The 12,675-nt window shown below is 36.9% G+C and overlaps 1 protein-coding gene across 8 annotated transcripts in view; it reads right to left on the minus strand.

Annotated features, from left to right (window-relative positions):
• Positions 1-12,675, minus strand: part of Robo1 (roundabout guidance receptor 1) — a 1,092,891-nt gene that overhangs the window by 51,391 nt on the left and 1,028,825 nt on the right. For all 8 annotated transcript variants that reach the window (XM_004870578.3, XM_087213903.1, XM_087213881.1 and 5 more), the window contains 3 exons: positions 11,879-12,000; positions 7,928-8,099; positions 2,127-2,324 (listed from right to left, as the gene is read on the minus strand). In XM_004870578.3, the coding sequence (XP_004870635.1) occupies positions 2,127-2,324; positions 7,928-8,099; positions 11,879-12,000 (492 nt within the window). The remainder of the gene's footprint in view (positions 1-2,126; positions 2,325-7,927; positions 8,100-11,878; positions 12,001-12,675) is intronic.

Genomic DNA, 12,675 nt, shown 5'->3' on the forward strand with positions numbered 1-12,675 from the left:
TATTTATAGGTCAATAGGCTCTTTTCACTTATTTCTTTAAAACACCTCACTTTCTATTTTCCTAAATTACTGGCATTGTTTTTAATACAGGAAATTTGAGATCTCAAAATGCACTTTTTAAAAATGATGTAGAAATAGAATCATGAAAAAGTGCCAACAGGACAAATAAGGAGAGCAGAATGAAGTGCTCATGATATTACATTTGTAATTATGTTCTATGATTTCTGCTTAAACAGAAGCTGGTTGGAAAGACAATGTCATTAGTTTAATAGGTTCTGCAGAAAGACCACATAGGCATTTGTCAGCATGCTCAAAGGTCATTAGTAAAGGACAAGGAACATTTCAGAAATTAAGGCGTTTCATGTCACATTTTTAGACTTGAAGACAACATACAGAATTAAACTGTTATAATTACACAGCCATGACACTCACCGTGATATGAAACACTGCCTGGCTGCTCATAAAGTGGAGTTGCTGATGGAGCTCTTTTGACCAGAAAATCCAAGAGACTCCACATCTATATGTCAATTAGCTGTTTTTCCTCATTCAAATCAGATTTCAAAAACACAGTTCACCCAGTACCCTGCCTGGTCCTCATCCATTCCACCCCACCACACACAGCCACACAAAAATCCCTTCTCTGCACTGAAGCAGAGGGAAAGGTTCGGTGTTGTGCCACACACAGGCGACACCGATCTGCTCCATGCACATAATGAGCACCACTCTCCCTGCAGTAACCTCTGAGCCCCCACTTTCCTTTTCACAGACAGGGAAATGGACATTGTGCTTCCTCTCTGGATAGGACACCTATTGGAAAAAACAGATTCCAGGATGATAATGCTGTGCACATGAAGACCAGGCTGCTGAGCCAAACGGAAGTCACAGGGATTTATTTTATGGTATCAGTGATGAATCTGTATTGACTCTTTTTTTCCCAAGGCCTCTTGTAACTGAGAGCACAAATATTTGGATTGCTGACCACGAGTATTTTTTTGAAATGTGTAAGGACATTCAAGCTCTACCTAGTACTAAAATTTCTCATTGAACCATAGAATTAATCAGAGAAAAGACCTGGTCAAGAGATACAGGAAATCTTCACTTAGTAAATAGGTAGACAAGTAGTTTGCAAGAATTTGTTTTTTTAATTTGTTTTGCAGCAAAGCAAAACTGCTCCATGAGAAAGAAGGTTGGCCTTGTACCAAGGGTGGGTGTATAAATTGCCACCAAATCCATAGCAATTTTTAGAACAAAAAGGAACACCATGCATAATTTTATTAGACTAAAGACATTCAAAAGGACTATTGCCTGAAACATGGGACTTACAACTACATTATCTATGACCCAGATCAAAGCCTAGAGTTGATGGATCTATGTGTGGGTGGGGGGAAAAGAAGATTAACTTGTGTTAAGAATCTCAGATAATAAAGAGTGCAAATCTACAGGGTTTGAGGCTATGTAACAAAGGTACTTTGGCATACTGACTCCATCTTAAAATTGTAAGTAAAAGCAAAAGAGTAAAATTGTAGAGACATTTGTAATACGATCATCATCATTAATTACCAGTATGCAGATATTCAACTCTATAACTTTAAATCTAAGAATCAAAGAGTATTGACCCTCTTCTTTCTCTTAACTAAGACATATCACTTACGCATTCATATTTACTAAGAAAAGATAAATTTTATAAATAATCAAAAGGCAGTATCCTCTCTTTTAGTTGCTTCACAAAGGGCAATAACACCTCCCTTAACACTGCATGAGTTTGAAGCCCTGATTTATCATCCCTGTGACAATGAGATGACAAATTTTCCTCAAGAAGATGAAGCAATAAAAAAACCGTCAAAGAAAATAGGGCAATGGAATAATAGTCAAGTCTCAAGGTACACCAATGAGACATATTTTAAAGGAGCTGAGTCCTAAGAAACCAACGAGATCTATTCGTTGTGACGCTCCATGCAGAAGTTAACATGTAGATGCCATAAGGCAGCAAAAGCACCGCTGAGAATTGGCTATGTTAAAATTACTAAATATGGGATACAGACCCTCATGAATAAGGTGGAGTCACAGTTTAAAGGCTAGTATTTCGCAAGTACATTGCAGTGTGAAAAACTTAAGAAAGCTGACACCTTTTCTGATGCCCGCATAGGTGCTCGTGAGGCCGTTCCTCTTCTTCCTGTGCCGATACAGCCAGATGCTGAAGACCATGAGGATGATCCAGCAGGCCGCACCGATGCCTGCGATGAAGGCCGGCTGCTTCACCACGTCCGAGATCTGCTGAGCAAGGCTGACTTGGTCCTCCGGGGACACCGGGTTTCCATGAGAATCTGAAATGCCACCTTCTGATTAATTCAGCTTAAATACTCAACATGATCGATCAGGTAAGCATACATATGTGATATAAGATAGCTGTTGTTTTATTTTGTTAATTTTTGGACAATGATCTGTTTTCCTTTTTTTTCTGTTTTTTTTTGAGACAGGGTCTCACTATGTATTTCAGGCTGGCCTTGAACTCATTCACTATGTAGTCCAGGGTGGCCTAGAATTCATGGTGTTCCTCCTGACTCAATCTCCCAAGTGCCACCACACCTGGTGAGTGAGTTTACATTTGTTTATTCTTTTTGTTGTTGTTGTTGTTGTTTTGTTCTGGGGATTGAACTCGGGACCTTGCGCTTGCAAGGCAGGCACCGGAATCACTGAGCTAAATTCCCGGACAATTTACATTTGTTTTTGACCCACCTTTCTGAAATAAAAAAGCCCCTGAGATTTTCAATTATTTTAAAATTTGTGAAATAAATTGTTCATCTTAAAACAATTTATTTTAATTCAAAACAAGTATGACATAATTTTGTGAGACAATAAAGACAATGGTAACATTTCTCTTTATTTCAGAAAACTCTGGAGGTTTCTGCTTAGATAAAATTTCTCACAACATTGCTGACATAAATATAAAAATGTGACACCAAAGAATGAAATACTTTAATGCAATTATTCAAATAAATAAGAGGGATTAAATAAATATATTAAAAAAGATACAGTTTCTCCTACTTCTACACTTCTGTAGGAAGCCTCAACTCAAACTCTATTTCCTCTGGAGGGTCTCCGTGTGTGTATCCTCTCCCCAAGATTATACTGCCAAATCCTTGACTGTCTTCAAAATACTTTATTTGTACCTATGTTCAGAAAATCTTATAAAACTGAGATTCACTAAAAAACAATGAAAAATTATGATGTTACCATTGAAAGAACTATGAATAATTTTTCTTTCAAAATAATAACCATACCCAGAAATAGAGATAAGAAAAGAACATTAAATATGTAAAAGAATTATCAAGTGTAGGCAAAATGATTTCTATTTAATGTTAGACATTTTGATTCCAGAATTAAAAATTGATGGACTATCTGCCTAATAAAATCTACTTATTTTACATTTATGTCTTAAGCCTACTAAGATATTTTTCAAACCTGTCATTGTATCAGCTCCCAGAGAGCAGTCGACATAGTCTTTGTAGAAAACTGGGAGCTTTGCTCTGTTATCAAAGCACTACCCCATTTTGTTGGCACTGAGTTCTATGCCAACCCCAGTTTTGTCTGGTGGGTAGAATCGCCAGTTTTAGTGTTCTTCCCTTATAGCATCAAGGGAAACATGAAGGTGTTTCATCCATTTCTTTAGTATTTGTACTTTCTTGCAAGTCTTCAATCACTTGACTCAGAAGATATGCTTGAACTGTATTCTTGCAATCTTATATTGGTGCACCATCCCTTTTGAATCTGCTTTACTTTCTGACACCAGAAGAAGGATTCAGGGGCCCTCGGAAGTTTCGAGCTGTCTGCTTCCTCCTGGTTCTTTAACATGGTCAGGACTGATACCTGCCTCTTACAGTCACTGCCCGAGGTACAGAGATACATCCTCTTGGACTCACCCCGACCCCTGACACTGACTGCACAGATGTAGTCGTGACAAACTCTTAGTTGCCACAGGACACCGCTGAACTCATGCTTGTTTTTCCTGAGAACAACCAGCATTGCCCACAGGATACCTCCTTTGGTGACTCCCAGAACACTAAGAAAGACCTCAGCCCACAAGTCCTCTCTATCTAACTCCCACCTGCAGGTTGAACGCTTTGTCTCTGTGGCCTCTGGCTTGCCCTGGTCTCATTTCTCTTCTTTCACGGATCTGTGCCTCTGTTATCTCACGCACTTTGTTACACTGCCTGATCTTAACTATTATTGTTATACTGCTGGATCTTAACTGATCAACACATCTGGCCCCAGCTCTCCTTCTAGGCAAGGCTTTCCTACACGGAGGCCACCTCAGCAGGTCAGACAAAAGCCACAGGGTGTCCGTCAGTCTAAATAAGCTTTGTGCTTGAGGGAAACCCTTCAATGGCTGAATACTTAGGGGTGACACTGCCGGGATAAAGAAGCTCCTGTGAATGACACAACCTAAGCATCCACAACCAAACCCTCTGATCCCCATCACAGAAGGGCCAGAGTTTCGAACGACTCTCCAGAGACAGATTACGGACCCAACTAAAGAGAAATACAATTCTGCTAATACAATCTGCTTTACAAAAAGAAATATTTTCCAGTCCAATAATAATTTTCCCAGAAAAAAATGGTAAAACTTGTTCCATATGAACAATATTTCTTAAAAAAGGAAGAAAAACCCTCTGCAGGTTATTTTTCTTGTTAAATGGTATTGCATCTTAAGAAGACATTGGGCAGGAAAAATAAGCAGTCTCTGATGGTAATAGAAAGAGCCTTTAGGAACAGAGTGCCCTTTCCACAAGAAATGCGATTCCTTCTCACATTGTATGCGTGGACAGGGGGAGCTACTGCTTTATTTTTTCTTGAACAGAATTCCAAATTTTGTTCTATGAAAGGTCAAGGCTGAAAAACCTATTTTCACAAGCACTCACCTGCCTTCAAATGTTTGCTGACTGAAAGTTTTATTTCATGTTCCAGACCCTTTTATCTCTGGTTATCCTAAGAGTACTTCAGGCCTATTCTTTTTATTCCTAATACACCCTTTGTATCTGCTGGGTTTATAAATTTCATGGCTATTTGGACAAGGTTAAGTTGAGTAGCTTCAGATTTTATGGAAACAGCCAAGAGAGGTTCCATGCAAGTAACCATATGGGCTTAACAGAATAAAGCGCAGTGTGGCTAATGAATTACAACGGCCACTCTATATCTGGGGCTTTGTCTGGCTGCAGCTGAGGCTGCATTGAGATATGGAGAACTGGAACATATTTATGATTTCAAGAAAACCAATTTGACCCTTAAATCTCATGATTTAAATCTTAAATAATAAAATTACAGATGCCTCTTTTCCAAGTTCATCATGCAAAAACAAGGACCAAAAGTCATATGTTATAAAAACAGGAAAAAACATCAACAATGGGAAAGATCATCATAATGTAGCTAATAATCTCAATTTTATTTTTATTTTTATTTTTTCATTTTTTGGGTTTTCTTTTTTTTTTTTTTTTGGTACTGGGGATTGAACTCAGGTCCTTCCACTTGCGAGGCAGGTGGCAAATAATCTCAATTTTAATCAAGTAATACTGCCATTTCACAAAAGTAGAAAATATTTGAATATCAATTATTTCAATGTAACTATTTCCCCTATATCTTATATAATATCGGAACAGATGCATCAAGTAATTTTTTATCATTTCTTGCACTGTTTGAAATAAATCACAGAGCTATTTTTGTTTAAAAGCCGTGTACCCAATCCTTTCTTTGGAATGTGCTAAATGAAAAAGACAAGTCCAAAAATCAAATTCTGGCCCATGGCTGTGACAGTCAGAAAGCTCCTCGTGAAAAGCTTGAGTTGGTCTGTCATAACACAGAAGTGTGAGGGAGCGGCCGCAGCCAAGGACTTCATTTTGTGGCGTTTCCATTGTCAACTTGGAGTAACAATGAGGGCAGTCCCAGGTCTTCACCGCTCAGACCCTCCCAAGCATAAGTACTTCCCTTCCTCTTTTCTGCTGGCCTAGAGACAACCTTGGAAGCCAGCGTTAAAGAAATTAAGCCAATGTCTACATGGAACAAAGTTCCACCCAATACTAAACTTTTATTGAGTTATACCACAGAAATTTCACAAGTATACAAAGTATGATTAAAAAAAACTACAGTGGATGTTATTTTTTTAAAAATTCATTACAGTATTAGTTACTGTTTATCTCCCTCAAAATCTTCCTCCTCACTTTGAATACGCTTATCCCATCATTCTTGCCACTTTCTGAAGCATTTCTGAAAGTCCCCCTTCATGAGCGTCCTTAGTTGTGTGGTCCTGGCTGACTCCATGTCCTAATTCAAAATGTTTAACTTTCATGGCCATTTTGACCTTGTGGAAGAGTTTGGAGGTCACATGGTTCCAAACTCAGTGAATAAGATGGATGAGGACACACTGTAATAGTTTTATGAGCCAGTCTTTCAATTGGATGGGTGTGGAGGCAGCATTCACTATGTTTTTGATAATACCTCATAAAAACAAGAAGACTTCCAGGATGGCTTGAGAAATGGCAACTACAATGGGATATGTGCTTTTGAAGCAAAGACAAGTATTTTGAGGGGGACTAATGGCAACGTCTTTTAGTGTAATAAATTTTTTTTTATTTAAACACATATGTTTCGATCAGTCCTTGTGTATGTTAGTGTCTTAACACTGAAATATCAACAGTATTTTCAAAAGGATTGTCAAGTTCTTTATGTCTTGCAACAAAGTTAATAAGAGACAAATGTTTCTTAATTTTGAAATAATTATGCGATGTCATTTATATTATTAGCATGAAAAGTTAGTATATACTCTTTTGTGAAGTGTAAAGATTTGTATGTCCTTGTTTGTATACCCTTGTTTTGCATCTGACATAAAATATACTGAACTTCTGATTCTGTGTTTGTAACATAAAGACACAAAGTTGCCTGTGGACTTCTCCACACCATTCATAACTGAAATGTCACATCTTAAAATCTGACCTCTTCTCCTCACTTTTTAGTAGCAATAGCATTTTGCAGCTGTTTTCCTTGGTTTTAGGTTTTACTAGAAATCACTCATTGATTTGTGTATCATGTTCACACTGTATTTCCTATAGTGAATTGTAGTCATGAATGCTTCTATTTGGGGTTTTTTAAAAATTCATCTAACACTTTTAGGGGCAAATTGTATTTAACTTTCTAAGTAATTACTATATAAACGTGCTCCAATGCTCTTTGACATCTCCATTTATCTTTTGTTATAAAAAGGATTACAACTTTAAATTGACACTAAATGTAAACATAATTTTTGCATTGCTAGAAATTTTCAACACTTGGCTTAAGAAGGGTGCATAGAAGGGTGTTTTTTCTTTTGTAAAACCAAAAAGTAAATTTCATGAGGTTACACCCTGTCTCTTTCTTATTTGCTGAAGTATCCTTGGTGCTCATTCAATACCATTGATTGAAGAGTTAAAAAAAATCCAGATGATAGAATTAGGATGATAATTAATATTAACAACTTTTACATGAAATATTATTTAACATGTGTACTTGGATAAGTTTAAGTTTAGCTGTGCCGTCGTGCACTACGTAGCAATGTTCTGATCAGCAATAAACCACCCTTGTGACTGTGGTCCCATCAGACGATGTTGCCTAATGACAGCACAGATGCCTTCATTTGTGGAAGTTCACTCTATGATGTTCACACAAGGACATGTCACGGACAACCTATTTCTCAGACTGTATCCCCATCGGTAGGCAATGCGTGCCCATACGTATACCTATAACTATCTATGTTCTAAATAAAGTTAGCACCATTGCAGCTATAAGACACATCACACATTTTATTGCACTTGCAACAATGGCTCAACCACATGCAAAAGCAGCAAAGCAGAACGAGCAGTGCAGGGCCAGCCTGTCACACAGGAGCTGCACAGACACTCACCTAACTGGATAAACTGAGGCTCACTCTTCACCCCAGGTCCTGCCCCAGTGCTGGCTGCCACTTCCACACTGTACCGGATTCCAGGAACCAGTGAGGGAATGACCACAGAAAAGGTGGAGCCGTCCACCGTCTTGTTTATATGGTACCGAGTCTCATTGCCCAGACACCAAACCTGTAAGGGGTACGTAACAAAATGCAAGCTGTTAAACGATCTAAATAAATGGAAAAATCAACATGGGATTGAGTTGGGGCTTAGACCTGGACAGAGTTCAGATCTACTGTGAACCTACCATGAAAAGTTCTAAGTCATTCTTCCCCACATCTAGCTCTGAGAAGACTCTTCCACCCCAACCGAGTGTTAGGGGCAGCTTCAAGGCCTTGTAAAACCTTCTTGGACACCATTAAAGAACTATGTAAGGCAAGTCCACAAGTTTATGTTTGAAGATACTCTTCAGTACAGACCATGAGGCTCTACCTCAGCCCATACCATTAGGGTTTTCTTTCTTTATTTTTAACATCAAGAAATTCTTTGCCAAAAACAAAAGTAACTTGCAGAAACCTGTGCATATCTAGCTAAACAATAACCTATCTATCAACATTCTAAGCCCACACTGTAGATCTAATGCAAGATGATCACATATCATAATACAAAGGAGAGCAAAGAGCACTTAGTCTAATACTTCTTCAATTCTGTGGGACACAAATACTGGGCAGTAGCACTGTCATATTCATTTACATAAAATCCAAGAAGCAATTGACTTAAAAGGAGGAAGAGCTTCAAATTAATATATAATACTTTATATACATATGATTATTAAAAATAAAACTTTATTCAGGAAATAAGGATCTAGAATTTTACTCAGCTTTATGATATGATGCTGGACTATTATCAATAGAGAGAAACTAGCAATTTGATCTTATGTTTAAATGGGAATAGGAATTAATCTTTCATAATATACATGAGAACATAAGGAACAAAACTACACAGTTGATGTGAAAGAAAAACACCCTTGTAATTATAATGTAATTATATACCTTGCAAACTTTGACAGGGATATATTGTGATAGGAAACTATTTGGAGGAAGTTAGAAAGTTTAAACTATGCTATAGTTAGTCCTTATTGTCATTTGTATTGCTTTAGAGCCTCTCAACAGGAAAACGCCACATTTCCCCACAGTGGCCATGCTTTCTGGCTTTCCAGGGTTCCCTATGTGCGTCTGCTTGTTCAGGATGTGAGTTAGAGATCAGCCTGTGACATGGTGCTGCTCTTCACACTAAGACACCCGAGTGACCCTGGTTACTCATATTTAGCACTTGATGACTTTAACTTGTTCATGTTTTGGATGCATTTTGTTGTTACTTAATATGTAAAGAAGTAAAGAAGGATATATGTTGCCCAATTAAATAAAAATATTCTGAAATTTGCAAAAAAGAGAGAATCATAGAGTGATCTTTTGCAGTATTCAAGGACTTGGGCAGGGCATGAGAATATTTGCACTCAGTTTTCCTAAGAGAATGATCCATAGAATAGCAAACCATGCTCTATATTCTTTATGATGTCTTTGAGCAATATGTAGGGTTAGCTTCAAATAGACTATTGTCTAAACTGCAACAGAAAATGAGATTCAGTTAATCTGAAAATATCAGTGGCCTTTCTCAATAACCTTTCATTTTTTTGAAAATTAATATTATTATAATATAGTTTCAGTGCATAATGCCAGCAAATGGTCAGATACTATACCAGCATCTGACCATTTGGAAATAGAGATTCCTTTGTGGATATTTCTTCCCAATTACATTACACAGCTGAACCGAAGCCACAAACTGATTTTGTACCAGTCAATCAGGTTTTGAAAGGCATTTTATTATTTTAAATTGACCGTGAAGTTAAGTGAAATCCACCCTTTCACGATTCTTGAAGAGAGAAATGAGTTTTGATTCTTAGGGGGAAATGCCTACATTACACAATTTTGCTTCAAAGCTGAGACATCACCTCATTTTAAATCTTTACGAGTCTTCTCTAACAGTCTATTTTTCTGGACTGGAACAGAAAGAGGATCCTATCATCCCCAGTGTTGAAATAACCTTGAAACTCATGAGAAAGCACTTGAAAAGTATGGACATTTTTACTTCTTAACAACTCAGTTATGCTACAAAATCTTATTTGAGATGTTGTAAAACATTCACAGTGCACTTATGGTAGTATTTTAAGTACTTTAAAAAATTCTATCCCTATTAATACACACAAATTTAATAAGCTGACTTTCAAAAATATAAAATAGTATATTTAGTCATTGTACAAATTAATTTGCTGCTCAAACAAATGGTGGGTTTTCTTTGGGCCTTATCTGAGGATGTACATCAGAATCACCCAGAGAGATTTACTGAAATGGATGTGCAAGGCTCCACGGCAGGCCCACTGGGTCACAGTCACTGAGAGAAGAGGACAGCCATGTGTATTTGGAAAATGATTCTACAAATTCGTCTGGAGTTGACCTAGGGTTGAAAATTACTGACCTATGCAAGAGAAGGTGGATGTAATGACCTCCTAACCAGCTAGCTTCCTTCCTTCCCTCCTTCCTTCCTTCCTTCCTTCCTTCCTTCCTTCCTTCCCTCCCTTGATCCCTCTCTCTCTCTCCCTCTCTCTTCCTTCTTTTTGAGGCAGGGTCTTGCTTTGCAGTGCAGGCTGGCCTTGAACTCATTATGTAGCCAAGGCTGGCCTTGAACTCATGACTATCTTCCTGCTTTAGCCTCTTGAGTACTGACATTACAGGCTTGCAACACCATGCCTGGCTTTAACCACAGTTTCATATTGAAACATACACATTAAGGCGTGTCCACCCCCAATCTCAGTTCAGAATCAAGGTTTACATTACCTACCAAACCTCAATTTCATATCTTAATCACAGTTTGAAATGTTCACATATAGAAGATAATGGCTTAGGTTACACAATTTAGCTACTAACTAGAAAACTGAATACCACGTAAGTAGAAATCACTGTGTAGAATACATATTTTGCAGTTAAAATTCTTCTAGCATGCAGTATGTTTACATATGTGATGAAAAAGTACATGTAAAATCTATTTTGCTTTGAAGTTTTCCTGACCCAGTGTATCGATTATTCATTTCTCATTGATTTTTTTTTTTTGGTTCCGGGGATCAAATTTGGGTCCTTGTGCTTGCGAAGCAGGCGACTCATTGATTATTAAGATGCTTTAATAAGACGGATTCACTAATAGGGTAAATTCAAATACACTCTTTAAAACTCATGTATCTTAGTTTTTGACACATCTTGGAATGCTTTAAAATATTTGCTTAATATGTGTCCATGTTAAGACTCATTATTTCACAGGTAAAAATAATGTTTCAGACTTATTAGATTAATTTCCTTGATAATACATTACATATTTTTTAATGTTCACAAAATTAAAGAAATTTATATACAATTTTCTCTGAGACATGAAATTCTCTTTAGAACCTGAAACCAGGTTTATAGAAAAAATAATTTTTATACACATCAAAATAACTTATCTCACTTAATTTTAAGGTTGTAAAATTTGAGATGTAAAAATAAGCAAACAATCTTTGAGTTTGGCTATGCATAGCCAATTCCATCCAATAGTGCACTTCTGGAAAATATATTTGAGGTCTTTCTTGGAACAAACAACTTATGGCCATTTAAATTTGGTACTTGTGTAAACCCAGATGTATGTGTTTATTTTGTGATCACTTATATTCTCTCTCTTATATTAAATATTTTATCCAGCTTTTCTAGAAAATAAAATTATTCACAAATTACTACACAAATGGTTTTTAAAAATAATTCAGCATTGTGGTAGTTTTGTCAGCAGATGGCGCCAAATATCCATAAACAATTTATCCAGCTTGCTTTTTTTCTTTAGTGTGTGAGTAGCGGGTGCTCATAAGTAAATTAACACGTGTACATTACCTTATACTCCTGAACCATTCCATTCTGAGTATCCTCTGGAGGTGGCTGCCAGCTGACGAGAATGGCTGTTCCATTTCCATCATTCTTTGATACAGTTACACTTTGGGGTGGAGCACTTGGTGCTATTAGATTGTTTGAAGAGAAGTTTATCAGATTGTGTTAGACAGCATGAAAAGCAGATACTTCATATTTACCAACGACAATTATATAACTGTTGTATTGCGATATTACATACATATTTAAAGAAGTGTGGTATCTAATAGTTTCAAACTACTTGTTTTACTTGAAGCCTGCTAACCCATTGTCAATTTTCCATTACCAAAGTTACACAGATTATTTCCACAAAACATCAGGACAATTCTTATTTCTAATACCCTGTAAACCTAATCTCATGCCACACCAAAAAAAGGTGTCCAATGCATGAAAGATAAACGCTAATCATTCATGATGTTAAGCATATCCTATCAATTTATAGAGTGACAAAGACACATTATGGGAAACTCTGGGTGTCTTTTTAGACTATTCTTGTGCCATGTGACTTTTTACTTTTATGTAAACATTACTTTTTAATTTTCAGGATGGCCAGCCACACTGGTTTGTCTGTAACTGACTGGTTCCCGGAAATATGAGGCTTAAGGCGAATATGTTAATCATGGAAAGTCCAGGACAAACCAAGATATTACTCACTTTATCTACAAATCATTAATTGAACTAACATTCAATAAACGTATCTAATGGCAAGCATCTTCAAATGTGAACTTTAGTTCTTAATAATTAAATATCCACTATATATGTGT

This window comes from Heterocephalus glaber, unplaced genomic scaffold (assembly GCF_053883595.1).
Source record: "Heterocephalus glaber isolate CG9 unplaced genomic scaffold, H.glaber_assembly_v1.0 deba00000122, whole genome shotgun sequence".
Lineage (NCBI taxonomy): Eukaryota > Metazoa > Chordata > Mammalia > Rodentia > Bathyergidae > Heterocephalus > Heterocephalus glaber.